The 22,729-nt window shown below is 43.4% G+C and overlaps 1 protein-coding gene across 22 annotated transcripts in view; it reads left to right on the top strand.

The window, feature by feature from the left end:
- Nucleotides 1–22,729, top strand: part of LOC124953301 (CUGBP Elav-like family member 4) — a 518,014-nt gene that overhangs the window by 443,625 nt on the left and 51,660 nt on the right. For 15 of the 22 annotated variants that reach the window (XM_047504496.1, XM_047504494.1, XM_047504493.1 and 12 more), the window contains one exon: nt 16,416–16,464. In XM_047504496.1, the coding sequence (XP_047360452.1) occupies nt 16,416–16,464 (49 nt within the window). Of the gene's footprint in view, nt 1–2,457; nt 2,476–7,868; nt 8,583–15,393; nt 16,190–16,415; nt 16,465–20,930; nt 21,003–21,082; nt 21,822–22,729 lie in introns of those variants that run through there. The other 7 variants (XM_047504513.1, XM_047504501.1, XM_047504510.1 and 4 more) reach the window with 6 other exon arrangements.

The raw sequence follows: 22,729 nt of genomic DNA, 5'->3' as shown, positions 1-22,729 counted from the left end.
AACTCCAGAATAAGACTTTTTATCTTTTTGGAAAACAATCGTTTCTCGTATGGAATAAATTTGAATGGATATATGTCACTCGTTACCATCGACTATCGTTTAATTGTACAACATATTAAATTCGTAGCATTTAATATTTACGAGTTTATTTCCAAAGGAGAAAACGTACGAGGATCATACGTCATTATTTTTCAAGCGACAATTACCCTTTCTCGAAGTTGTAATTTGCGCGATGCATACACTTCCGCTCGATACAGACTCTAGATGGATGAAAAGGACAAAGGTCTTGAACACCTGACCTCGGCTTGTTTCTTCCATCGACTCTATCTTTTTTTTTCTTTTTTGCCGTCGGTGCGATAGCGGCGACGTAATCGCGAGAGAAGAAGAAAACGGCAGACAGACGAACGGTTCACTACGACGACGACGACGACGACGACGACGACGACGACGACGAGGACGTAGGGAGAACTCTAGTTTCCTCTCTCTCTCTCTCTCTCTCTGTCGCTTTTTTGTGTGTTAGCCCACGAATATACACGCAGGGGCAGAACCGGCCGCGTACATAATGTATGAGTGACGCGAAAGCCCGTCATTTCAAGCCGCACAGCCGCTTTCCTTTTGTGACATCGATCTGGTGGTGTCTCAATAATTCAGTGCGGGAACGGCGCAAGGCGTACAGTAGTAGCACGACGACCACTGGCAACATCGACGGTACCACCACCACCAACCTCCACCTCTATCTTCTGTCCTCATCCCTTCCATTTTCTGCTTTTTTTTTTCTTCTCCGTCTTCTTCCTTTTCTTCGACACGATACACTGACCAGCGATGCTAGCGAGCAAAACCTTTCTACCTTATTTTTCTTTCTATCTCTTTCCACTTCTTTGCCAACCTTCCATATACGACGATCCTAGTAGGAACGTTCGAGCTTAACAGCGCCACTAACATCTCTTCCGTTGTCTCGCTTCAACAGCAACGCCAACCCTTCCTTCCAACGCATTTACAGAGCGTCGCGCATACACATGCATTCGAGTACGCACTGACGAACACCTTCTCACCACGGTCCGTCGGGCACGCGACCTCGACAATGCCACCCCTTCGTGTCCGGCTGTCACTGGCAAACGAATGGCTATGGGGTAACGACAAATTAACGCCGAGAGCCTCCACCGTCCGCTCTCGATACACGCGGGCGCACGCGTTCTTCTTTGCTACGCAAGAAGCTCATTATTTGCCCGGATGATTTTGCGGAATAGACATCATCTTTCTTGAATTATAAGAACGATAATTCCATCGGCAAACCACTAGAGTTCATCGCTGACAAATTTTTCAGGCTAATCGAGAAAATATCTTTCTTTCGCTCGTAACTTGTTAGAGAGAGAGAGAGAGAGAGAGAGAGAACCTCGAAAAAATGCGTTATGATATTATGATAGAGTTAGCCCCTTTCTAAGGATAGACTGTAGTCTAGTTTTTTTTTTAAATGCTGGATAAGATGGTATAAAAATAAGGTTGCTTAGCCGCAAAAGTTAAGATCAGTGTAAAAAGGTATTGTTGGTAGCGCATTATACGATCGGACACTCACCGCTACGTTCGCGCTATTTGACGTCATTAAAACCTTCCGATCGATAATTGCGATTGCTCATCGCAAACTCCGGAACGTGGTAAACACAGGCTACGCCTTCTAATTTGACGGGTACCTCTGTTTTATCTACAATTTTCTTAACTGTGTCGAGGAGTGTGGACAAAGTGATATCGCGTGACGTTACCTTTATCCCACCTTCAATCGATATTATACGTGTGTTCTCGTAAAAGGAAGAAAAGAGAAGGATAGAAACGTTTAAATATCCCTCGAGTCTTATTAAGCGTCTTTTTCACGGGCAACGCATTATTGTAAAATATCAGAGCTGCTAGTATCTTATCATATCGGACAATGAAAAATTATAATTACTCAAAACTTTTATTACCAAGAAATGAAATGAAACTGCTGCAGATGATTAAATCCATTAGGCAGGAGTTTATTGATGAAACGAAGGCCTTCTTGATACAACGCGAAATAAACTAATCCGATCGGCGAAACATTCTTAAGGGTGATTTTCGTCTATTGTTGTTGACATTTGAAATCTCCGCCGTATCGCACTTTTACCTTCAATGACAATCCAATAATGTATCTCTTTGAAAGTATTGTAACGTTTTGAAGGTCGCGACAATAATATCGTTCGATGAGCATTAGTATTCCGGCAGCGCTCGAATTGAGAGGTCGTCCTTCGAGCGGAATTAATATTCTTAGCGAGCTTGTAATATTATCACGAATATTTCATTAAACAGATATAAATCGTTCGAAGGTATACGTCGGTATAAATGAAGAAACACGAAATCTCGTTTTCATTTGAGTTACATATAGTTACGATTTGAAGTTACGAATTTTCTATAATTGAGGTAATTCCGCGATGTATCATCGGGCAAGGGAACTACTCAACGAATACGGTAAGGTGCTTAAAGTTTTACCTCTCTTTTACAAGCTCTCATAAATTTATTTTTCAAATGATTATAAATATAACGATCGTCGACGGTAGAAACGGATGGAAATCGGGTTACAATTATCTCTCTCATATTAGTTCCCATTATATGAAACTGTACTCTATTGTAAATTGTTAGTAAGCATTCCATATTTAAATCCTATTACAAACGCTCATAATACATGTTATAGTCATCGTCAATGATGACTTTTAATATCAAAAGAGCTTTCAGAGAAAAGAAATCAAATATACGAATCAATTGGTGGGAATCAGCGTTAGCATGAATCGAGGATATAATGAGATATATTTATTAGTGCCTGAATAAATATCCTAAAAGAAGATTTTTAACGTGTAATGTTATGTCCGATCTTTTGTCAAAGTGCGTATAATAGAATAATATTAATATCGTACATCAAATAGAGATCATTGTACTTTGTTCAGCCGGGGTCTGACTTCTCATGCACCTGGACTCGAAACTTCCCCTTCCGTTTTCCACGCTACGATACACCTTTGAATAAAATCGCCTATGTCCGGTTTTATATTCTTTCCCTTTTCTCGAATAGGGGTAGCTTAAGAGAAAAAAAAAAATATATTAAGTCAAATATTTTGCGTAAAATCACGTCAGTTCTTACTGAAACTGATTTGTTAATACGATGGAGAAATATTGTATAATTAAAGAATCCAGGTTGAAGAAATTTTCATCATGTATTACAAAATACATCCTTGTTGAGATAGTTGAATAAAGAAAAGGCAAGTGAAGGAAAGCTAAACTTCCTCGCAATATTAAGAAAAAGCATTAACTCTCGGAGCAAATTAACGCAACAAAAATTACCGGAGAAGCAAAACGAAAGGAAATCGGTAGAAAACTGGAAGCGACGTTGTAAGATAAAGGTCAAGAGTCGTTTTAGCAAGAAGATAAACGAGTACAGCGATCGAGAGGAGGTAAGCAAAAGTTTCGCAAAGACGACGAATAAAAATTGAAGCCAAGTAGAGAAGGTAAAACGGATAGAACGAGCAAGGAGGATAAGCGAGAGAGAGAGAGAGAGAGAGAGAGAGAGAGAGAGAGGGAAAGAGAGTGTGTAGAGGGCGCTGAAGAGTCACAAAGTGAAGGGTCGATGAAGCAAGTAGGTAAGGGCAACGAGTTATGAAGGGTCGCTAATCGCGGACTTGGATACCGGGAAACCGGGTAAAAGGGGCCGCCATGGGTCGAGGGTTCTGCTCTTCGTCCACCATCGTATCTGCCTCGAACGTTCTGCTTTTCTCTCTCTCTCTCTCTCTCTCTCTCTCTCTCTCTCTTTTTCCTTTAGAGCTTATACGATGTATGAATAACATTTCCCTCTCTCTCTCTTTCTCTTGACATACGTATCTTCGATAATATCTTCCGTGATCAGATTTCGCTATATGTTTCGGAGACCACTGTTTTAACTCGTATAATTTTTGTATCACCCTAGGCGGCAGTAAAAACAGACTATCCTGCCCCTCTTTCCTGTATCTCCACATTACGAAGTAACTTTTATCTTACTCTCATGCGCATTATGCATGCATAATATACTATATTGAGAAAGAGGAAGAGAGAGAGAGAGAGAGAGAGAGAGAGGATTGTGTGCGTATACGAGACGAAACTTTCAAATTTCCGAGTAGATAAGACGACCGAATCCCCGCAAATTCATTATCGAGGAAAAGGAAAATAAAAGAAATCCTCCATTGGAGAGAAATACCTTTTTCTTTTGAACGATAGCTAGAAATGAGCTTGAGATAAGATAATCTTCTTTTGGCGTTCTCTTTTGGAAAATCGATTTCGCTCGCGAAATAAATATTCCTGATGCTTCGCGATTGCGGAGTTCTTCGAAACAAAGAGGAATAAGGGGTGAGTTTGAATCTTGAAAGGAAGGTGCAGGTGCAAAGGGTTTAATCGTCTTCATATGGTTCAGAGAAAGGATTCGAGTGAGGTCGAGTGGATGGCTGCTTGTTGTTGGTCGAGGATTCAACGTAATTTATGGGAAATCGATCGACTGGCATCGAGTTGCATCAGCGTGACATAATCGCACGCGATCGTTTACGACACGTCGAGCTGTCGTATTAATGCAAGCGTCCGACCGACAGTGCCCGGACGTAACCATTGGCATCTTCGATCTCAAGGACGCTTTTCAGCCTTATCTCGGTTCTCCAGCCGGTGTCTTTTCTTGCGTTCTTGCATATACGATAAGGATACAAAAGTTCTCTGTTGTTTACTCCCTTAAGAAAGATCTAAAGTAAAGATAATGGATGATGATTTCCAATACCGATCTATCCTACGTTCGAGAACTCGGACTGACAGTGAATTAACATTACGTTCGTTTCAAACTAGTTGTAAAATCCTATTAAAAACATTTCAGCAACAAGCCGTGTCGTCGAAAATTTCAAACTCGATAGGTTTGCTTGGACGAAACAGAGTAGATCCCTTTTTTCTCTCTTTTACTTTAGGTTCGTGCAATGCCCTCTAACTTTTCGCCATTTTCGTGCGAAGAGATTGATCGCGTGATCCATAACGGGCCATGGCGGGTCCCTCACTTTCCATATCGGCGTTCGAGTTTTCAAAGTCTTTTCCAGACTTCATCGTCCCGAGGCGAAGTTCCCTCGAAGTCATCAAAAAGCAGCAACGCGACCGTTGGAGTTTTCCTTAGGCAACTTTCACTCGGTCGTCCTCCGTCACATCTCTGTCTCTCTCTCTCTCTCTCTCTCTCTCTCTCTCTCTCCCCTCCGCACCCCCCCCCCCGTTCCCTCTCTGTCGTCCCCTCTTTTTAGGCTCTCTCAGCTCTCACCCCTTTATAGCTAAGTAAATACTTCGCCCTAGTGAACGAAGGGCACACCGAAACACGTTTCTGACTTTCCTCATCCTGGACTCGTCGATTCTGAGTCTCTTTTCCCCTTCCTTTTTTCGTCATGACAGCTTTCGTATCGATTTCCTCTCGGACCTCTCTCGAGGGCTCTCTATTCATCCTCCTCCTCCTATCCTGAATCGACAAGTTACGCAAGACGGATCGCTGGCTAGAGATCGCGCGAATTCGCGTCACTTTTTCAAAGCAGACGCTTAATCCGTATTCTTCTGGCAGACTTGTGAGCCGATGGCTCGGGACATAATTCGTTCGATTTCAAAAAATGGCCCACCCTTTACACCCCATCGTATTCCCTAACATCCATCGATACTTAACGAATCTCCTATAAGATGAATCCCGTTACGAGCTGCGATTCGTTAAAGCCAGTTCCAGGAATGAAAACGATCATTCCTCGTCCTTAGCAGGCTTCACCAAGTCCTCTTGGTTTTTAGGCCAAGAATTGGTGCAGCGGCTCGAATCGTTCCATCTAAATCCACCATTATCGGAACTCTTGCCGCCTCCGTAGGAAGCTACTCGTGAAATCGACGATAACGAAGAAGAACCGTTAGTAGGCAAAAGGTTGAGGATATCGTTGAGAGGGCAAAGGTAGCTTCGAGGGTAGCTTGGGTGAATCCTGGAAAGAAGAGGAAAGACTGGAAGGGAGGAAGAAATAGACAGATATGGAATCGAGCGTAACGTCGAAAGAGCCGGGAGCAATTTCCGGTGGCTTTTGTACGCCCTTTAAAAACGCGAGCTGCGGAGGATGGCCAGAGAGAAAGAGCAAGAGAAAGAGAAGGAGAAAGAAGGGAAAAAAAATGGGAGATGGCGGGTTAGAGGAAAGCGGATGGAGAGTTTTGCGAATGTTCCTACGAGAGATCCTTTTGAACCAACAAATCCCCGAACGAAAGCAAGGAAGGATGACGAGAGGTTAACCGTGCTGGTCCTTGTACGTTTCTTCCCTCTATCCTCGTGCATTACTTTTCCTTTTCCTTACTCTTTCCCCTTTCGATTCTTCCAAGTTTATACCCATCGGACGCACGACTCGTGATAGAGCAAGATTTTGAATAAATCGTAACGATCGTGTGCCGTTTGGCTTTTAGCTGAGACAGAATCATCTTTTAAATTTCGTAAATTTCGACGAGTCGTCTGTTTCGAGCGGCTTGTAAAATCGATCGACTGAGACTGGTCCTCTTCGTTCTTTAAATAAAACAAGATACTAACGAAAAAGCTTCGGCAAATCTATAAAAAAGCAAAAGAAAGAATGGAAGGACATCATAGCTTTTGAAGCTCTAAAAGCTTAGCACTCAAAGGATTAAACGTGTTGCGCACCGATTGGTCACTGTTTATTTTAAAACTTTACTTTGAATTTCGAATCGGCGGTCCTCGTCCAGTCACAATCGACTCTTTTCGACCATGTCTTTTCCGCCGTGCAGATAAGAAGATAACAACTTTGTGTACCGCGATGAAAAAAATTATTCGTGTCGAGTATTCGAATCGTTTTTTCCCGGATAAATTTCTTTCAACCTAAGATCATTACGTTTCTCTTTCGGTTCTTCGAAATATCTTTCTTAGAAAAACCACGGATTCGTCCAAATACGCACACGCATACAACAAACGCACAGGCACGCACGCACGCACGCACGCACGCACGCACGCACGCGCGCACACACACACACACACACATATTCTCTCTCTCCGTCTGATCTCGGTTGAACATCCCTGTATATTCGAACGATGCGAGAACGTTCAAGGCCGCGCACAAGACCCTCGCCATAAATAAAATAGCTTCCCTTGTCGTTTCCCGCGATCGTCGAAGTCAACATCGCAGAAAAAGCGGTAGGTATATCTCGGTGCTAACAGATCTCGTTGTATCTCTTGTCCTTTTTCCATTGTGGCTACTCAGAGGAGATATTTCTAGGTGCTTTCGTCAATACGTCGAGTCAATTCACCATGTAAATAGATAAACTATATTTAGGAAATAAAAAGGAAACAAAAAACAAGGAAAAAGAAACAAAAAAGAAAACTGTCCTTTGTACTTTTTCAAAGCACCACACTCTTGCCCGCATCATGGATATTCTTTTCTTCATTCTTTTTCGTGGACCACGAGGTACGGCGACGGTCTAGGGAAAAGTTTAGCGTTCCTTTGATTGGCCGAACACTAGGGAAACGCTCTATCGATATCAGGGGAGGAAGAGAGAAATGGACGGCGTCCTGTAGAGAAGGATAGAGAATGAGAAAGAGGGATGGTTGGAAAAGGCGAGAGAGCGAGGGTCCGCAGCAACGAAGGGTGCGTGGGTTTTCTCGCAAAGGGTGCGTAGATCCAAAGAGGGGGACGCTCGTAGGGGATAAGAGGGAGACGCGCGCGAGGAGGAAGGACGGGTAGGGGGAGGGGGGTTTAGGAGGGAGGGGACGAAGCAGCAGCAGTAGCGAGGAGGGTGGGGTAGTGGGGGATGAAAGGGAGAAAACTAGAGGGTGCGTGTAGGCCTGGGGAATCAGTCGCGGACGAGCTGCGTTCGGGGTTTTATCTATAGCTCTGTCCCCTCCGTCTTCTTTGCTCTCTCGCACGGTTCTCCCGCTCTCTCTCTCTCTCTCTCTCTCTCTCTCTCGCTCGCTCTCTCGCTCGCTCGCTCGCTCGGTCTTTCTCTCTCTCTCTCTCTCGCTCGTTCGCTCGCTCGCTCGCTCGCTCGCTCGCTCGCTCGTTTTTTCCTTCGCCCTTTTCGGTGTGAGCTGCGCGCGCGCGCGCGCGCGCGGGCAGACACTGTGTGCACCGTTCCCGAGAGAAGGTCGTTCCTGTGGGATATCAGGAGCGTTAGCTTCTGTGGTAAACAGAAACGAGGAAGAAGAAGAAGGAGAAAGAAAAGAAGAGAAAAAGAGTTTTGCGTTTATCCATTGAGAAATTGTGTTACGACTTTACCACCGTGCAATATTTCTGTGAAGTCAGGAGATCCTACAGTTTTTATTTCTTTTTGGTGAGAATTTATTTCGTCGACTGACAGAGTACCGCGGAGAGCGTCAGACCGCGTCGGGACCGCGTCAGATTGTGATACAGTGCGTTTTACGCGCATCCTCGAAGCGTGCGAAATTTGTTCATCCTTCCCTACTATATATCTCGAGCCGGCCACGCGGTCGGCGCTACTGCCGGATCTTTTTCCTTTCAAAACTGGCACCAATGGTTCACATTTTGGAAGTGGTGTCGTCGCGTCGGAACGACATGCAAATGGTGAGTGTTTTGTGTCACGCATCTTATATTCCTTTTGTCGTCTATGAGAATCCGTATTATTCGTCGCTTTAGTATCTTCGCGTTCTTTTGTCGCAAGAAATATCGCTCCAATTATAATCCACCGTCGCACGTGGCCGGCCGTAAGGAGTTACGTCGTTTTTTTCAGTCCTGTCGGACGTTAAATATGCTCGCGAATATCGGAAAAAATATCGAGTATACTTTCCTTCATAAAAATTTATTGGGCCGGCGCTGTCTCTCGCTCGAATGGGAGCTGAGGAATGCTGATGAATGCGCGAATGTCTTGGAAAGAATGAGAGGGAGCGAGGAAGGATCGGATCATAGTGGTGGCAGCGAACGTCGTTGGTAATCTCGATAGGCGCGGGCGCGCGCGCACGAATATGCACGCTGGTTTTACGATCCGTGTTCGATTTCCGCGCGAGCACGGATCTTATCAAGGAGGCGCTGTAGGAGGAGGAGCCCTTTAACGCGACCGCTACTCGTAAAGTATCTTCTCCGTTTGTGTTTACTTGCGTGAGACTATTTCTGGCAACTCGCTCGGCCGAACGTTACGTTATACTACGACCATATGTTGTTTCTCTGACCAGCCTTCACGCGTAACGCTTATAATAACGTTTCCCGGTTCCCCGTCGTCCAAGCGTACATATACGCGTGTACGTGCGTTAGGCGTAAAAAGAGAGGAAACAGCATGGGGGAGAGACTCTACATGCAAATGCGCACACGCACGACGTACACGCCTCACTGCATTAAGCGTTACCCCGTGGACACGCGCCGTTTAGGAGGAAGAAAAGCAGCTGCTCCAATGCAGCCAAATGCTTGGCTTCGTTCGAAAGCACTTTGATCTATCGTATTGGATTATTTGGAAAAATTACTTTTGCGCGTTCCATGCTTGTCCATCGTATATCCTCGTCTTAATGGCTTCTCCTACTTGCCTACTTTTTAAGATTATAATCGTATGTGTACGATTATAGTTATTGTATACATTTGCATTCCTGTTAAAATCTTTAAGAAGGAATGACGATCGTTCATTGGAACGTACTAACGATTTAAGTAATTCTATAATAATTACTGCAACTATATAAATCCGTCTTCGATCGGAAAGAGGAAATGTATTGAACAATTGTTCGACATTTTCTTCGCGACATCGCAGTTAGTAAGTAGTAGACTACTCGATCACAGTACGGTACGTATTAAAAGTTAGATCGTACGAGTGAGCCAATAGTACAAATGACGATATCCTTGATAAACTTATGAAAGGTCTATTATTTTGTCAAAAGAATTACTTGGATCACGTAAGGATCAACTTCGTTCGGAGGATCAACTTCGTAGCTTTAGCTTGGGTTTGGATTGGCAATTCAGTTAACATGGGCGTTCCTCCGACGCTGATATTTCAGGCACGACGTCCATTTATCCCTCACCCTGTCGATTCGCGCGCGTCGGTTCCTTCGGCGCCAGCACTGTCCGTCGTCGTATATTATACGCGCACATACGGGCGTGAGTGTTTGTATCGGAAACGTCGGACGTTGGAGGCGGAGGAAGAGGAAGAGAAACGCCGGTGGTAGTCCCACCGGTACACATGACACGTTCTCACGAGACGACGAGGATGCTGCTGATGCAGAGTCGTGCATCAATTAATTCAGCAGCACACGTGAATGTGCCGACGCATAGCGTCCTAGTAAATGCGCTCCATCGCCGCCATCGCCGACGCCACATGGCCATACCGCTTCCCAACTCATGTTCATCAATCTCAAATCTTATGCCCGTTATCTGTCCCTTTCCTTTTCTATCGTACGTCTCATCCGGTTATGCGAACCAGACTCCTCCCATAGATCCCTTTAACGAGCTCGACCTGCTGAGAATTCTTCTCAGATCGATTCGTTTAATATCAACGAGCTCACATTATTTTCTTCAACCTACCCGGAGGAGAATTTATTTAGCAGGAAGATTGTGACCGACTTCCTCGGTCCTGAAAGATGTCGCCGAAAGGAGTCGTTGTTTTATCAGAGAATCATTGGGCTTCGTTATGAACGATAAACGAAATATTGTCTCCGCGTTGCTTATTACAGGAAGGTCCCATAATACCAACGACAGATCCAACGTGGCATAACGTGGACGCGCCCACGATTATCGATCCGAACCAACAAGCAACCCCCTGCTGCATGTTAATAATGACCATCGCGAATTTAAATATCTCTGAGAGCGGATATCTTCGGAAATTCGACTGGACATTGTTAAAAGTGCGATTGCATTATCAAATTGATAAAGGGGAATGATGGTATGTGGGGGATTGGAAAGACTGAGGATTACCCAGGAACTGATTAAAGTATTTTATTAACTTGAAGAAAACAAGCGAACGTGATGTAGAATGTAGAATGCCGTAACGGCGAGGATACGTTCGCTCTCAACTTTTATGAACGGAAAAATTCTATCTTTTATAATAGAGATAGCATTATATAACTTTGCATTATCTCCTTCTATCTACTTTTTTGGTCGTTGACCGTACAAAGAGGAGCCTCTTCTATCCATCGACGCGTAACCGACTGTAACGGGTGATCTATTAAATGATCGTAATAATCAGGCAACGAAAAGTAGTTGAAAAATGTCAATTGACTTGAAGCGAGGTCTTTCGAGTTGATCGAAAAAAAAAAACCGCGAACGGTTTAGTAAACCGTCGTGCGACAATCGCATCGGTCCGAATCGACTTTCCTTCCTAGATCCGTGTTTCACATGGAAAATGCGAAAAGCGAGCACCGCGGAACAGTACGAACTCGAAACAGAGAGAAAGAGAAAGAGCCGGATAACATTTGACATTTAGTGCGCAGCGAGGCATTGGCTTAGATTACAATCGGTAAACGCCGATTGGCTCTGCGAGGGTGCAAAAGCTCACTCAACTCAAATGCTCTTTGGGAAGAGTATAGTTGGCGCTCAAATATTTGCGGAGTGTTAGAGAAAAACGTCACAACCGACTAGCTAGGTGAATTTGGGGAAAAAAAAAAAAAAAAAAAAAGGAAAAGAGAAAAAAGAGAGAGAGAGGAGAGAAATCCGAGAGGATATCTTTGGTGTCGAAGAAACACGACGAAAAATATCGCGATTGGAAACGTTGAAATATATATTCTTCTCTCGCCTTTGATCTCGTATCCTGTTCCACGCTGTTAACGCGATGCTCCATTTCTTTAACGCATACACAAGTGTTTTACTCGTTAATCGAACGTTTCACGTATCTCCATATCTTTCAAATCTTAAAGAATTTTGTAAAAAAAGAAAAGCCAATATTACGGTCTGACAAAATGTTTACCTACCACATCTTGATTAACCGTGCTTGAATATCATATAATTTACGTCCGTATATTGTTTAATATAACGCAGCGCTTCATGCGCGCGAAAGTTATGAGTGGCTTAATTTCACGTTAAAACTTTTTAACTTTGAAACTCGTGACGCGGATAAAACTGTTTTCTGTTGATCGTAAAATATCAATTGTATACTTGGTTCTAAATTAATTTTCAGTTTCAATTAATTCGCCAATTAACTCGGCTGGAATCCACTTAGATCTAATACGTTAGGAAGCTAGTCTCATCCTTCTCCTTTCCTCCCGTTTCCCAACGGCATATACGTCCCTTTTCCTCTCTCAGTCCCAGCACACTCACTAACCCTAGTAGTATAGTAGTAAGGCACCCAACGCGAGAAGCATACGAAGGAGAAGTGCATTTGCTTTGGAACATTCGACAAATTAGCTGTATTACCGGAGCGACCGCGGATGCAGATTTCGTGGGATATACAGTTTCCCAACGGTTACCGTGTCTTGTACGTGGAGAATCATCAAAGTTAACTCGAGTCGAGTGCGCACCTGCAGAGACGGCGGCTGGGCCGCTTCTACTTCTCTTCGTCTCCTCGGTACTACTATACTCTCGCTCGAAACTGCGAGCGAATCAGTCCGGTATAACGCGGAAACGTCGTTAAACGATCATTGAATTCGAACTTTCGGAGCGATCGCTCCTGCGGTTAATATGCATCCTATCAAACAGGCCCGAGAACGTTCAATGAGCTCGACATCGGTTAAGTCTATGTCTCTACGTACAATCGATAAAGCCCAAATAGATAGTTGTTTGGAATCTAGTTTCATTTTACCTAATCCTCTTCTCGCCTAAATGATCGCTAATAAACGATCAACGTCACTATTTGGGTCACCGTATTGGATGATTAATGTTAATGAGAAATGCGACATTTTTCTACTTGCCTCAGTTACCGATTTATACTCGTCGTGTTTCTAGCACGCAAATCATTTCTAAAATGATTTTTTTATTAACCCGTAATGATTAATTTTCCTTAATCTACCTACATGTACACTTACATAACGTATACGCGTATACACGTATAGTAAGTGTTAATATTATGGTTTCGATAGGGATTTCGATTGTCGGTATTGATCGAAACTTGAGAGGGGGTGGGTGGGGGGGGGGGGGGGGGGGGGAGAGAGAGAGCCGATAGAAAATACAGCCAATTCTGTTTTCCTATTCGATCATATCAGGCAGAAAGGTAAAAAGATCGTAATGGAAGAGATGAAGTCATCCGACTCGTTACGTGGCCATGATCGAAATTAACTCGCTGAAGGGTAATCAAGTAATGAATACATCGCCGGCGAAGGCCATACCTATATAAATCATGCCGTAGAGGATGCCAGAGGGAGTCCGCAGGGCGAGCCCTTATCTCCAATCAGTACATTGATTGCACGCAGCCAGGTCAAATACCGGGTTTCCACTTGGCGCTTCGGCACAGCCACGATAGCTTATTCAATTTCCGAAACGGTATTCACCATTCAATTCGCCGCTTATCAGCCTCCACCCATTCGATATCTGAATTTTACGTGGCTTTCCTAAGACTCCTCGTACGCTTGCTTGTTGAAGAAAGAAAAAAAAGAAAAAGAAAGAAAAGAAGAAAAAAGGAGAGAGGAAGAGAAGCAAGGGGACTTGAATATATCGTCGTAGGATATGTTCCACGAACTTTCCACGTTCCGGCTGCAAATTCTCTTATGGGCTCATAGTAACGGGTCCTTGGGGTTTCTCTCTCGGACCACTTGAATATACGAAGATTTTATCTGCTATCCCTTCGACTATTTATTTCCCATTTATTTCCTATTTATTCATGTATATATATATATATATATATATATATATATATATATATATATATATCTATTTTATTTGCGATGAAGTAAGTCGAGGTCGAAAGGGAGTGTCAAATAGACGAATACGAAATTGGGACGATCAAAAATGCAATTCCTCGTGATTCTTCCTTTCAGGAATATCGTTCTACATCTACCTAGAGAAGGCAACGCTCGCTTTCTCCCCGCAGTGTACATAGATAATCGAGCTTAATTAATTACCCGTGATGCGCGCTCGGGTCTCGGCAAACACATTTACTTATTAGCATCTATCTTGAGTGGTGCCTCTCAAGGGAATCGATTTTCTAAGTGCACATGCCTGATGACACGAATTGCCAAAGGGTCGACGCTCGATCGTAACGCGATCATTAAATAAAGGCGCGGAGCCGAGCTCCGCCATGCCGTTATGAAAGAGCCTTACCTATTAATAAGAGGTAGTCGCTTTTGTTGAAATACATGCCGTCCATTAATACTTTACGTTCGAATAATTATCTTCTACGCTTACATTTGATTCATTGTTTATTTGAACAAGAGCCGAGTTTCCTAGCGATTTCATTAATTAATAGCCATTTGTCTTCATTATTGGTGTTAAGGACGACAACGAAAGTAGCTATCCAGTCGATAGTTCTCGACTGGCATGGACTCGGTCGAGTCGTAAGTGACATTTATGCGATACACTAGGCGTTAAATTTACTTTAAGGAGGCCAAGTGAATATCGGAGAAGCTATCGTAGTGTACCGCTAACCTATGCCGAAATATCGAGGCTCCTCCAACAACGAGACAACAACAATTATGTCTAATGACCATTGCTGAGCAAGTTTAATTTTCTGAATAGTGCTTAAAATGGCCTCTCCTAATCCCTCTCTCTCTCTCCCTCCCTCCCTCTCTCTCTCTCTCTCTCTCTCTCTCTCTCTCTCTCTCTCTCTCTCTCTCTCTCTCTCTCTCTCTCTACTTTACTTGCTCTCACCGATAAACTTTCGTCTCGTGCCAAAGCAAGTATAAGAAAGAATAATTTATTTACTATCGATCTGTGTTAGAAAACTCAGCAAAACCCGGTAACTCTATACGACTCTTTCCGCTCCCTCCTCTCCCCCTTCCCCTCTCACTCATTTTTTTCTGCCCCACTCGTGGAAAGCATATAGCGTGTATAAGATCCACGTGGTCATGGCACTGACCCCTGCAATGCGACCAATTCCCCTTGGTATCTGGCGTGCGCGCGGAGGAAGAAAAACTTTTGGGGCTGCCTCGCACGTTCCCATCTACCGCACGTTCGTTCTCTATCTTTCTTTTTGCCTTCTTCCCCCTCCCTGCCCCGGCAATTCTTATGGGAAATACCGTATAATGAAAAAAAGTAGCGAGTCAGAAGACAGATGGTCGTGGCATTCGAAGGGATCCCGAGCGTGTCATGTCCATGTTAAAGACCAGATTTCGTGCTCCCACTTCCAAGATTCATCGTTCCTTAAGCGGTCCTAATCTCTTTCCGGAATCCTGAAACTCGAATGGATGCCATCGCATTAAGTTCATCCGTTGTATACTGAAACATTGCACCCTTATGAATGAATTCATTTGTAAAGAGATAAAGAATATATCAAGATCGAGTTAGTAGTTTCAAATTCTCTTGGAAAATTGATTAGAGAAATCGTGTCAGTGGTAAAGACGAACTAGTCCCTTCCGTTCGTGCGTGCGCTAGGGCGCCGTCGGAAGGAAAATTGGTCGGAGAGAGCACTTCCAAGAGAAGAGTGGCAGGATAACGCCTTATTGGAAGGAGCATCCTCAGTAACCAGGACGACGTTAGTGTGCTAGGGTGAAAAACGAGAAACACAGAAGGAGCGAGGGGTCTCTCGAAGGATCGAAGTTACGGTGCTCTGTCCCCTGCGTCATGAATCATGCATCTGGATCCCTGGAGGAGAGAAGTAGAGCGTGCTGCGGCGGCGTGGTCCAACAAATAAACAATGTTATTTGTTCTGGGAGTCCAAGCCATCTCCAGTGCGGTCTAAAAGATTTGAGCAGAATGCTACGAAAGGACCACCACCGTCCGACTATCCTTCTGGTCTCTCTATATCTCCCATCCCTCCCTCCCTCCCTCCCTCCCTCTCTCTCTCTCTCTCTCTCTCTCTCTCTCTCTCTCTCTCTACAATTTCTGTCTTCGATCCCAACATTTTCCCCTTTTACACCGTCTACCAGAATCTCGCTCCTTATCCTTCGTTGTCGTCGTCGTCGTCGTCGTCGTCTTTGCCACCCTTATTCCCTGACAGTTGGACCTGTCAACGACAGAGGTACCTCTCACCATCTCCGACGGTGTTTGAGCGAGAGCAAAGTGACGAAGGACGAATGTACACCTACTGGACACTTCGTACCGAACAAATAACGACACTTCCGATTGCTGCACACTTTCTGGAGCAATTCGTTCTTTTCTCCTTACTAGTAGAAGTACGACCTCGTCTTATATTTTCTTCTATTTTTTTTTTTCTTTGATGCCACAAAAGTTTTGTACAACTTTTTCATTTCCAGGAAATAAAGGATTACCGATCGTAACCAATATAGATAAGATTTTTTAATCGTTTATGAATTTCTACAAACAAATAGATTGTAACGAACGAATAGATTGTACACTTTTCTAACTGCGACTAATTGGTATGAACTCTTTTTGTTTCAGATGAACCGTCCTATTCAAGTGAAGCCGGCGGACAGTGAAAACCGCGGAGGTGAGAACGATCGATTTATCTAGCGAATACCAATTATCGTATTATTATCATAAATCCTTATTTGTGATAAGGTAAAAATATTAAAGCAAGGGCGATACTTGAATTTATCTTAACTATTATACGTATTGGGCGTAGAGCAAGATCCTTTCAACTTATTATTCGGGAAATCTAAGGACGACCCTGGGTTTGGACCCGCCTCAGCGGTCTATTTTTCGTCTTCCAGAATAACGATAAAACGCCCTTTAAGACAGTTTTTGCCTTTTTGCGTCAGGAATCTTTTTCTTTTTTTTTTCTTTTTTCCTTTTCTTTTCCTTTTTCTTTCTTTTTTTTTTTTTTTTTTTTTTTTTTTTTTTTTTTTATAGAATTTTCTCCCAATTCAGTTCTTCTTCCGTTCTCGTCATCTCGGTCGACCATTGCTCCAAATTTTCTCCTATCTCTGGCACTCAGCCAGATGTGTTTGGCTTTCTGCGTAAAAGCTGATTGAATTCCCGGTAGCTTTTAGCGGGCTACCCCGGGTCGTGCTTGGAGTTTCGGTAAATGAGACCTACTCACTCTGTTTGTTCACGAGACACAAAACCATTTCTTGTTTTAAAAATGGTGCGAAAGAAATTTTGAAAGAAGTTAAGTCATATAATATCATACGCCGTTAACGAGAGATGTATCACTTTTTAAAGATTTGTGAAAGTATCGATTACATTTGACTAGCATCCGATCGGACAGGAGAGAATTGTGTCGTTCTCTCTTGCGCGACGTAAAGTTAATAACGAATATATGGACAATTCAGCAATTCATACGTAATATTCGACGTAGCGTAAACGAATCGCTCGTTCTGAAAATTCTGTTGGGATCTACGAAATATACGAATGACATAACACATATCCATTCCCTAGGATGCAAATAGCACCGGACCGTAGGATACGTGGTTAAAAATCTGTTGACGATACGTAAATATTGTGAAAAACGCGCTCTGCATATAACACAAACATGTGTCGTCGTACATCCATTATTACGGCGATCCTCCAGAGACATCGTCACATTTTTAAAACGCATCGATTTTATTGACACCATCGAATTCAATAACAACGGCGACATCCTCCCTCAGTGACTTTCGAAATTGCATAGTCCTTCTCCCAGCCCTCCTACGTTTCTTGTCAGTAGAAGTGAAATCGATCGGTCCAACATTCGGTCTCCCATCGTATCATTATTATCCACATATAGAGATGGGGCGAATGAAGCAACTTATAAAGATATACGAACATCAGAGATAATCTTGAAACGTTTGAACTTGGAACATAGTTTAGTGTCTCCCGCTGCGAGCCCGCATGACAAGCCCGATGTTTCAACGAATTCCTCTACGTCTTGAAAGCTTCTATGAGACGATGTCTCATCGTTGAAATTAAAAATACTATGGATTTAAATTGTATTACTACAACGAATTGGAATATATCTTATTGAACTTGATGTACTATCAATTTCATAGAACAAGAATGATACATTTTCAAGATGTTTTCATCGTCCACTTGAAATTCTTATAGACCAGAACGAATTACGAAGTGAATAAAGAAGACTCAGCCTTTTTTATCAACTGTAATGCTTTCAAGTAAGAATCCGTGTGCATCAAACGTTCCACGAAAAGGAGATGGAGGAGCAATAGAAGGAAGGAGAGAAGCCGAGAAGGAGGGAAAGTGCGCAGGGGGATCATAATTCATATGCTAATCTGGATGAGATGCCATTGTAATCTCCGGTCGCCCAGCTCGGTACGGCCTTACAAAGCCGCCTTGCCTTGACGCGGATGTAGGCTGAGTGATCCGATGCCTCGCTGCTACTGCTACACTGCTGCTGTTGCTGCTGCTGCTGCTGCTGCTGCTGCTGCTGTTGCTGCTGCTGCTGCTGCTGCTGCTGCTGCTACTGCTGCTGCTACTGCTGCTGCTACTGCTGTTGTCGCCGTTGCCACCGCCGCCGCTGCTGCTGCTGCTCCTCTGCTGTTACCGTTACTGTTGCCATTGAGGGCGATGCCACGTACTATACCTATGTAGATACTATGCTGTACTCACGTACTCGTGAAGTTCAATCAGGGGGTTAGTGAACTTCAGTAACATGAACGAACCGCTTTCTCCGACCTAACCTCCTGGATATATTCTAAACCAGGATTCGTCTCTTGCCTTTGCCACGTTCTATCGCCCAAGATGGTTTCAAAATCTTCCTTCTCCTCCTCCTTCTCTCTCTCTCTCTCTCTCTCTCTCTCATTCTCTCTGTCTATCTATCTATCTATCTATCTCTCTTGGCACGGTTTCTCCCTACACCTTAACAGGCTTCTCTTCCAAGTCCCATGTCTCGTCGTCAACGTCTCCTTTCCACGACATTTCTAATCGGCAAGGGGTGAGAATTCACATCCGTTGTGCGTCTCCGTCATCAAGGGTCAAAGTTTGAGATCCTACTACCAATGTTGAATGTCTAATTTGTCCCTTGGCATTAGATACGATTAGCTTAGGAGATTCGCGATTATTATTAGTCAGCACGTGAGATGTATCTAACTAATCGTAAGACAACGTTCTTAATTGATATTCCTCTGGGAATATGGGAGACATTTAACTAGTGATGATTGTATTCCATGCGATTCAACGTAGAATCGTTAATTTAATTAACGTGTATATGACTAAAAAGAAATTTTCAAGAGAAAAAAGGTAAGCGAAAGTTCGGTCGTGAAAGTGACACTTTTATCGAGGCGATTTTTCGCAGGAGTCCTGAAAAGTAAATGGAATTAAGTCTACACGAAGAGAAACAGATTTGAGAAATACGTATCTCACGTGGAAGTTGGTTGAAGTCGGGCTGGGCCGGAGTTCTCCAACTGGATAAGGGTGAAGTGGGAGCTGTACCGAAGCTAGTTGAACAAGTAGATAAGTTTCGATCCCTCGGCGAGCCACCTTACCTCCATCGCCATCACTCGTCTTACTACCTTTGTAGAGATAAACGTATCCTGAGATATCAGGGGCCTTGGTTGGTACCTTCATTGCTAGTAAGCTAACTTTGGGTTAGCCAAAGTGACGTAGACTTTTGCTACGCGGCCCACAGAAATCTTGGCGAATTTTCAAAAGTATTGAAACTTCAATTGTGAATAAAGTTTAAGGGCTTTGCCAAAAGATAGAGTTATGTTAATACTTTTCTAGGACGATATGTAACATCTTAAAATTTGAAGAATCTACGCCATGCTTCTTTGTTGATTAATAATAGAAACGTCATACAAATTTATACTTGTTTTATTCCATCGAAGATATTACGTAAAATTAATGCTAAATAAAACCGATCGCAGATATTACAAATAGCAATACCATGCAATACGACACTCTTGGTACGCGAATGAAATACTTACTTTGTTCGCCGTTCATCGAGAAGATAATTTCTTAGGCGGCGACTCGACAAGATCGAAGAAGAAGGTCCTTGAGAGTGGCACGTTAATAGTCAGCTCCAGCGACAAAGGTTCAATTCTTAGGTCCCGGCGGTGTCCTGATGCGACAATGAGAACGAACGCTTCGTTGAAAAGTACCTGAGGCTGACGGAAGGAGAATCTTCTCCTGTAAGGAATGGTTAAATGGGTGGTTGGTGGGCGGTTTAAGGGGCGACTCGGTGAAGAAACTGCTGGAGAAGTTGTCGGAGTAGAAGGGGTAAAATGATGTGGGCTGGCGGATGGGACGAAGTATGGGGAAGAATCTCGAGAAAGCGGAGATGCAACGAGGCTGCAAGTCAGGCGAGAATCTAATTTCCCGAGACAAATCCTTAAATGTGCCCTAGAGCCCGGCTGGAAGGCGCGAATCGGGAGAAGGCACCTCGTGGAATGAGCTCTCGCGTCTAACATCCGCGACGGCGACGGCGACGACGACGACGACGACGACGACGACGACGACGACGACGACGACGACGACGACGACCTTTAACTCGGTTCGCCAATTTTACATCTCCATAACCTTCGCGAGAACGGATCATTAAGTTCATTCACGTGGAGGATGCGGTATACCGATGAAGAAAGTTGCGACGCTCGGTATTGAGGTACAATGAAAGGGACAAGGAGTTATCGAGATTTAACTTTTTTATTCTCAGTGTCTCTCGTTGATTCTTCAAGAAGTTCGTGAAAGTTTTTTTATGCTACACAGTATAACGTTAGAGAAATTTTTATGAGAAATTGTTATCGTTTATTTATTATTTTACAAGATATATTTTCATATTTTTTAAGATAACGCATACATTTTGATAATCACGCGAAAAAAAGAAAGCGCTTGGTTGCGCGACTTAGACGCAACTGCGTTTGGGAACGGTGCTATTGGGCAACGAAAGAAAAAAAGTACGAACGAACGAACGAACGAACGAACGAACGAACGAACGAACGAACGAACGAACGAACGAACGAATGAAGAAGAAGCGTATAATTTGTTGGGCCCAATGCCATTTCTTTGTTCTGTTCTGTATTCCAGAGTGCATGATGGACGACGGGAGCGCCTGTGCCATCTTCTGGAAGTAGGAGGCACCGGTGGCAGCCGCTGAAGGTAACTTCGACTTCCAGGAGATAGCTAGCTTCCTTCCAGTACCTCTATTCTTCTTCTCCGCAAATCGGCAGAAAGAGAGCCCCTTCTCTTTGAAAAGAGAAAGAAAAAAAGTGAACGAAAAGCGAGACGAATCTTCCTTAACTTCGTCGCGCCATCACCGCTGATTCAGCCTAGCACAGCCCGCTGCAAAGTTCATTTTGCTGCTCGCTAGTGTTCGACCCACCACATTTTTTGCCCTTCCTTTTACAGATCCACCCCTTCTCCTATCTTCTCTTTTCTTACCACATGTCTTTCCTTTCTGCTTCAGTCACGAACGATCCTATTTCCCGACATACATCCAATCGGTATATGCGTTAGATATCCATCCTCGAAAGAGGCAGAATCCAAATTGCAAACGCCGCACGGAAAAATTTGTCGCAAGGAAATAGAGAGATTCTCCTTTTCGACTAAATCCATTCGTGAGCCGTCTGACGAAAAAGACCCTTCAGCGTCAGCATAAAGTAAATCGATTCTTCCTAATCAGCTTTCCAAATTATTGACCAAGAATCGAATCGACCATATCTCGAAGACGCCTCGCTATTCCGTCTTCATCCTTTTTTCGCAATATCACCATCCCCCCGAGATCGAGATTTTTTCACCCTTCTTTTTTCATTGGTCACACCTGAACGCGCTTACAACTTCCATATCGCATTGCAATCTGGAATCCTCGTACCGGATCTTCAACACTCTCACGCACCGTCCATTGCCGTCCTTTTCTCTTTCTTTTTCTATCTTATACGTACTTGATCCAGCACGATAGACATCGTTACAGAAGAAAAGGTATTATGGATAGTATTGTTTTACGTAAACCCACGTGCGTGACTGGTACCTGTAGCCGTAAACTTGTCGTCTGTCTCTTTTTTCTTTCTCTGTATTACGCACAGTCGTTATCACACTATTAAAGCCTAGTTACGACGCGACTTGAGCGAACGCTTTTAGAATGCCATAAATTACCTCGTCGCTGTATGAATTAACGCGAATAACCACGCGAATAATGGAGAAAAAGCGTAAGATGTAGCGTAGCGATTAAGACTCGCGTTTCTCGAGATAATTTTCCTTTCTCTCTCTCTCTCTCTCTCTCTCTCTATATATATATATATATGTGTGTGTGTGTGTGTGTGTGTGTGTGTGCGTATTTATATATATATATATATATGTATATGTATGCACATATGTATATATATATATATATATATATGTATATATACACATCTATCTATCTCTGTGTGTGGGTGTGTGTGTGAATGTGTCTGTCCGTATACCACCAAACATACGGCGACGATAAACTCTTCCGTCCCTGCCCCTCTTATCTTTTTCTTCGTACTATAACCGACGGTCGTTCATGCTTCATGTTACCGAGTTCCTTCAAGTTCCTTTGTCGATTCCGAGTCTCGATACTACCATCATCACCACACTACCACCCCTTAATCGTGTGCCACGTATACATGTATAATTGATGTATTTACACTATACGTATAGCATAATGCATATACATCGAATATGCGTGTATATAAGTATACCTTATATATAATTGCTCTTTACAGCTGTGACCATTAAAATAGTGGCTCGCTCGTTGGATGTGTTGTCTCGTTCGTTGTCGATGTGTTTTTTATCACCTTTGTACATATTTTCTGATTATGATGTGAGCTACGTTTATCTTATTGTAATTAGATTTGATTCTTTATCAA

The sequence above is a fragment of the Vespa velutina genome, chromosome 12 (assembly GCF_912470025.1).
Source record: "Vespa velutina chromosome 12, iVesVel2.1, whole genome shotgun sequence".
NCBI classification, from domain to species: Eukaryota; Metazoa; Arthropoda; class Insecta; order Hymenoptera; family Vespidae; genus Vespa; species Vespa velutina.
The sequence above is the reverse complement of the archived record's forward strand: the minus strand, read 5'-3'. Positions and strand labels throughout refer to the sequence as shown.